Genomic DNA, 6,976 nt, shown 5'->3' with positions numbered 1-6,976 from the left:
CCGCGCGCTCCTGTTTGTGTGAGGTTGGCAGGGCAACAGTAACGCTGTCCCGTGATGGTTCACACTTTAAGATGCGCTATCTTAACATTATGAGGGGGTTTGTAAATACACCCATTATAAGCACGAGGCAGTACATGTAATAACATACAAAGATAACAACAAGCAAGTGTCAATGCGTGCCTGAAACGGCCCGCGCATGCAGCTAATCATAAATGCACAGTGAATGATGCTACATGCGCCCTCGGACAGGTAACGAGCATGTCTTACCTTCGTCTAAGAAGTAGCTGACTTGAAGCACGCTTTAAATGTCGTCTCCAATGAGCCTCAAACTGCGCTGAAAAGCCACACACGGTGTCACGCCAGTCTGACAGTGAGAGCACATCAATCTAGATCGCTGGACGCGTTTGTCACCGGAGAATCTTGAGCCAAGTGGCGCGCTGTTACCGATACACTTTTTCGGTCGACCTGGTTACCTCGCGACAGTTCAGTACAATGATGCCTGTAATGCACACATTTCAGTGGCTTTACCACAGATGCTGAGTGTCCGCTTGCCGTGTCCTCTTCACCGGTGGGCTGTGTGCGCTGCAGTGTGTCGCGGATAAATGTTTGCAGCTGGTTCCCTGCAGCGCGTGCAGCCACATGACGGGGGCGCGCATCTATCGTGACCGCGCGCAGCAATTACAAAATTGGCCTCTCTCTCTCCCCCTCACTAACACCCTCACACACCCTCACACATCCTCTCTCCCTATCTTACTCTCCCTCTCACCCTCGAGACACTGGGAGGTGTTGGTTCTATATTAGATCGATGATTTGAGCGGAAAATCTAAAATATTACTAAATCATGCAAAAACTCTTGGTGCATGATGCATCAATTATGAGGAGTCTGTTACAAAACGTGAACATTTTTTTGGGACACATTTTACAATTTGGTAGTATAAGTCAGCCAGCGTAATTATTTCTCAAAATGTGCTTAGTATTTATCCTTATTTAAATACAACGTAGTCTGTTTAAGTCATAGTCACGTGTATTTTGCTTAGGCTGAAATGGCCACACAGATAATCTGTCATCATATCAGTCCTCTTCGTGTCAATATTTATCCTATAGTACAGCTCTAGGATAAGTAGTGCGTGCTGTGATTCTCTTCCACACGATTGAGCGGAGCACTAGATTAACAGTTTCATGGTTGATCTGATCTTCTCTGTCAGAGCTCTGGGGCCAGTGGAGGGGCGGTGCATAGGTTTACTGTAGGCCTATAATGTACACTGTCCCATTTAGACAACTGCCTTAACCCCGCTCTGTGACCCCACTTGACATTCATCCAGATTTGTACAAGCACAAATACCATCAGCAGACACAGCAGGCAGTAATCCAGGACTTTGCTTTTATTGAGAAAACTCACACAATTACATTACTACTATTACAGTATGTGTTCGACGTGTCATTGTCTCCAGTGATATGACTGAAATGGCTTTAAACAAATATAAAAAACGACAACATGAGCAGCAAATTGAAATCTGCATTAATGTGTTAATATGTCCAGTGCAGTGCTGTGGAGTGAATATACATTAAACACACTCTTACATAACGCCAACTTGCTAAAAAGCATTAATCTTACATTAATACTGGCATCCTTCATATGAAAATTCATCCCTTAACTATACTCCACTTTGGTTGAAAATAGGTCTTTTCACAGACATTACAAACATATTTAACCTTATAATAAAATAAAATAAATCCTCATTCACAACTTTCATAATTTTGTTGAAATGTACTTTAGAATATACAAATTAATAAAAAGTAAATACTTTATAACTCGTGTAATAATTTGCTCAGGCATCTGGAGTCGTGGACTGTGCAATCAGATGTTGGCTATGACCAGTTGCTTTGGCCTCATCCTCCAGCTGTGGAAAAAAAGAAAAAGAAAAGTGAGTTAGTATTAGTATTATTCTTCCTGGGGTAATTTTACATCACAAAGGGCACATTTTCTTAATCATATGCATACAAACAATTGCAGATGTTATACTAAAATAGACACGTTTGCCAACTATTTACAGAGGAGACACAAGGTTCGGTTTTTATAAATGTGTCTATTTGAAAACAGGTTGAGAACATTTTCAATGATTTCACATTAAATAAAGTTCCTATGATTGTAGATAGGCTCAGACTAGTGTTACATTTTGGGAAATTTAATTTGTTTTCAAGTGTTACCTTTTGGCTTCTAGCATCTAAAGATTTATTTATTTTGGAGTCTGGGTTTACATTCTTTACAAAGACACACCTTGATTGAAAGCGAAATAGAAGGAACAAAAAAAGGCAGTCCAGACACACCCTTTGCTACACAGACAGAAACATTTGACTGCTGGACAAACAGACACACACCTGCTCTTTGACATAGTGGTTTCCACATGGGGCAAAGCCTCTCAGAGCCAGCCCAACAATGAAACACCAGATCGATAGGCCGACTTCAGCTGCGGACAACACCGCACATGGGATCCAAAGTGCCAATGTGGTGTCCTGAGCCATAACATCGGGGACAGTGACAAAATGAGGTTGATGCATGAAACGTACTATTATTACAGAATTTTACTCTTGCTACCCCTTTTACGTAAAGGGTGCTGGGCAGTGGGATATCAATTCATTAAAGGAATAGGTCAGCGTTTTTGCATACTGAATATCAGCAATATCATCAATGAGATCAGCTAGCCTGCATTAAAAACAGTCTGACCCGCTCCACAGTGCACCTGAGGCAAATCACTTATAACGCCAGACTAACGATATAAATGTCTGTGTCGATAGACTAATTTGAACCATTTTGAATTAAAAATGCCTTCTATTTTAGCTGCATCAGCTTCGTGGTTGTTTAAGCTACGCAGCGGCGGAGTGATCTGCTAGAAAATAGTCCCTCTAAATGCGATCATTCATATGATGCAAGGTCAGTTATATTCCAAAAATTATTCTATCGACACAAACATTTATATTGTTAGTCTGGTTTTATAAGTGATTTGCCTCAGGTGCACTGTGTGTCAGACTGTTTTTAATGCAGTGTAGCTGATACCATAGAAATGCACTAGCACAAGCCACGTAACTCTTCAAACATAAGAACTGCATGAATTACAAAAAAAAATATCTCCAGAAATCAGCAACACTAACTAGGTAACTACGAAATGAGGCCCTATGTCAAAAATCCTGAAATATCCCTTTAAAGGTTCAACTTTACTGTGCGGACGTCAAAGTACTCCCGAGAATTATTACACCTTACAATATAGTACCCCTTTTAATCCACTTAAAAAAAGAGACACGTTTAATTTTGTGTGACTATACTTGAATCGTGTAAACGCTCACATAACCATATTTAAATAGGGAAGACGTGGAGGAGATTGGTCGCTTCTAACTTCACCCCCATTTGGGTCCATGAGGAGAGGAGGAGAGACTAAATGCTAACAACAATTGCGTGTTTTTGAGCGCATGCGTTAAGAGCAGACAGGTACGCATCAACTTGTCTAAGCTAAGAACATATCTCAGTATGCAAAAACGGTGGCCTGTTCCTTTAAGAGTCTATGCCCAGTTTGACACAGGTCTAAGGCTGAAGGAACTAATTATCAGTTTCTTCAGCCTTAGACCTCTCTTGCAACAAACATGGCGGATTCTGTTCACATCGATTGATATTTGATGTCCAACCCCAATCACTTTAAATAATTTATCATTGAATTACACTATTTGTAAGTTCAATATGCCTGGGCAGTATCTCTTTGCTATGCGGGTACACTTACATAGATCCGTGTTGTATCGAACGGGCAGCGGGCACTGACGGGTGACCTTGCATTGATTGGCACCTCAGTGCTGTTGCAGCCCTGCATCAGACCCTGGCCATTGTGTGCAACAGTGATACCGATGGCCAAGAGGAGCCCAACGCAGCAGGCAGCGGACAGAAAGGCATTCAGGAAGGATGTGATTAGAAGACCTATTTGCTAGATAGAAAATACACAAGGATGTTATTTGAGACGATAATAATTAATAATCATAATCATTGTGGCATACCAGTTTCACCACACGGAGGTTCCTGGACACCACAATAGCAATAATCCCGGCGGCTATGCTCTGAAAGATGTAAAAAGCATAATAATAATCAAAATATTACAGGTTTGTTTCTTATAGTATCCTATCCTATATCCTATAAGAAACAAACCTGTAATATTCTTAACCTAAGAAGACAGTATGAACCTTCTACAAAGAAATAATCATAATAATTGTTCCATTTTATGTTTGCCACATGAATTCGCTTATTAAGTAATGAGCCATAAACAATATTGCCCAACGGGTTTCAAGCTGCGTCTTTGTTCGTCTCTAGACTCGCTTATGAGAAAGTGCAAGCAAAACATTATCGAACATGACATACCAACAGTCCAGATGTGACAGAGATGATGTTGGCCACTGTGTACTCTGTGGTGACGCGCTGCCCCGGTTTGGAGATGTGCCTCAGGACACTACCGTGGACAATGGCCCCGAGGATGAAGTTAATATGGCCGACCAGGATAAGAGTCAGACCCTTCTTCATCAGCCTTCCTGGGCCTTTCTCTTTATCTGAGGAGAAACAGTCATACAATGTCAAGACTTGCATAGTTCTCCATTGGACAGGTATATGCAATTACAAGTATGAACCAAAGCCTATTCTGTAGCAAAAAACTTTATAGCTCATTAATTTGGTCAAGGCTTAGGGAAATCCATTGATTTTCTAGTTTTGCTCATTTTTTATGTAGGCAAGACGAATATTTCAACCACTTTGTCTACAAACATGCCATGGGTGAGGTATTGGGCAATGAATAAGTGCGTTACATTTGATGCACAGTAAAGCGTTCCTGCTTCATGTTGTTGGTGGTAAAACCGGTAACATTGTAACTTTATAACTCTAAACCAGATAACTCAACATTTAGAGGATCAGCACACACACAGTGCCAAAGATCTTACACAGATTGCTTATTCCGAGCACGAGCAATTCATTCATCACTTTTAACCAAAACATTGCAGCAAATATCAAAACTTTTCTAGTTACGCGTGAAAATAGTTTACTTACCGAACAATTTGCACATCTTGGAAAAGACTGAGCTATCTTCGCTGAATTACTTTCTTTTAGTGTGGACTTGCAAATGTCCGCCAGGCTGCTGTTGTGCGGAGGTCCTTCTCCTCCACTTCCGGAGTGACGTCACGGGAGTTACCTGTAATTACACCTGTACAGCGCACTGTGTCCAGACGCGTTACTTCTACTAAATCTATGGTTACAAATCAGGTCTGAGACAAGGCGACCATTGTAAATCTAAATTCAAGACGGCAGGTGAATAGACAAAGAGTTTAGTTGTAAGATAATGAAAGAAATGAGACTCTTTGGTCATTTTTGTTTTGTATTTAATGTTTCATATGGAGATAAGGTACTTCAAAATTGTCTATGTTTACAGAAATGTAGATTAATTATGGCATTTTTTGTTGACATAATCAATGCAAAATGTGTTACAAATAGATACCTCGATAGCCTATTTTGTCTTTTGTTTTTGTCAATAAATCAGGGGCGGACTGGGACTGAAAAACAGCCCTGGACTCTGACCAGCCTGGCCCAAATGAGCGTAATTGTGACACTTCCACAAATACATATTTTAACCTCTTACCACCCGCCTGAACCAAATGCATTCTGTCCTCTTTTGGCTGTGTAACACCTCATTTGAAAGCTAAGACCCACAAAACTGACCTTTTTCCTCGCGTTGTTGCTGTGTTGTGTCACCTTTTGTATCTTTTTTTTTCTTTTTCATTATTTTCATTTTTGTCACATTTTTGTTGAATTTTTGTGACATTTTTGTTGAATATTTGTGACATTTTTGTTGAATATTTGTGACATTTTTGTTGAATTTTTGTCACATTTTTGTTGAATTTTTGTCACATTTTTGTTGAATTTTTGTGACATTTTTGTTGAATTTTTGTTGATTTTTTGTGACATTTTTGTTGAGTTTTGTCACATTTTTGTTGAATTTTTGTCACAATTTAGTTTTTGTCACATTTTTGTTGAATTTTTGTCACATTTTTGTTGAGTTTTTGTCACGCTTTTGTTGAGTTTTTGTTTCATCTTTGTTGAATTTGAATTTCTAATTATTTTTTCCATTCATTTTCAGTTGTGTTTTTTTTTGTCCGTGTTTTTCCCATGTTTTTATCCTCTTTTTCTCACTATTTTGATGCTTTTCTTTTTAGCTTTTAGATTTGGGTAAAGCTCGGTTGAGGCGGGACCGGTGCCCTCGAGCCAGTGACCCTTCTGTGCTCTTCCAGAATGGACATATGGCCAGTCCGCCACAGCAATAAATCCAACAACAAAAAAACACAATTTTATCAATTACAACATGTATGAAATTTGGAGTCTGCTGGTGCTACTCTAAGTGCAGATGTAGACCCTTTTTTTCCAGTCAAAGAGAAGATGGGCTGTGAATTTGCAAGCTGAAGTTACACGTTTAAGGTGCACTATGCAACCTTTTATATGAAAAAATATTGACACTTGTGCGTATTTGCCTTGGTGGTGACCCAGTGGCTGTACGAGTGATCAGCGTGGCACCTTTACTTTCCATCACAGTGGGCTCTAGGACGCTCCAGGATCAATTGTTTTATAGCTGCTGAGAGGGTCCGTCCGCAGCAAAAACAATTAACTTTTTCTCTTAAAAAGTTGCACAGTGAACCTTTAAGAGCATTTTTTCTGCAGTGTCTTGCCTTGATTTGAATATAGCGCACTTAACACACAAGTAAATAGTTTCACACTTTTATTTATAAGAGCAGAATGCATTGCAAACTGTCTGAAAGTACCCACCACAGAAATGAATACAGCCAGTATTGACATTCGTGCCATAAATAACATGGAAGATTTTTAAAAAAAAAGATACTTTTTTTTTATGAAGTGCCAAGCTCCCCTTATCCTTTAAAATATAAAATGGAAAAAAATATAGTTAAA

General features: G+C 39.5%; 1 protein-coding gene across 1 annotated transcript; it reads right to left on the bottom strand.

Annotated features, from left to right (window-relative positions):
- Nucleotides 1-1,697: 1,697 nt before the first annotated feature.
- krtcap3 (keratinocyte associated protein 3) lies at nucleotides 1,698-5,172 on the bottom strand. Its single transcript, XM_079554883.1, has 6 exons — nucleotides 5,072-5,172; nucleotides 4,397-4,581; nucleotides 4,039-4,098; nucleotides 3,771-3,968; nucleotides 2,380-2,514; nucleotides 1,698-1,901 (listed from the first exon to the last, which is right to left on the bottom strand). The coding sequence occupies exons 1-6, from the start codon at nucleotides 5,085-5,087 to the stop codon at nucleotides 1,830-1,832; spliced, it is 666 nt and encodes a 221-aa protein (XP_079411009.1). The 5' UTR covers nucleotides 5,088-5,172; the 3' UTR covers nucleotides 1,698-1,829.
- Between the last annotated feature and the right edge of the window lie 1,804 nt (nucleotides 5,173-6,976).

Source organism: Gobius niger (genome assembly GCF_951799975.1).
Source record: "Gobius niger genome assembly, chromosome: 4".
NCBI classification, from domain to species: Eukaryota; Metazoa; Chordata; class Actinopteri; order Gobiiformes; family Gobiidae; genus Gobius; species Gobius niger.
This window is presented reverse-complemented; position numbering and strand designations above follow the sequence as displayed.

Coding starts and splice junctions, on each gene's coding strand:
- krtcap3 (XM_079554883.1), bottom strand. Junction 3,969..4,038: donor ACCTCCGTGTGGTGAAACTG/GTATGCCACAAT, acceptor TTTTCTATCTAG/CAAATAGGTCTTCTAATCAC. Junction 1,902..2,379: donor ACCACTATGTCAAAGAGCAG/GTGTGTGTCTGT, acceptor TTTTTTCCACAG/CTGGAGGATGAGGCCAAAGC.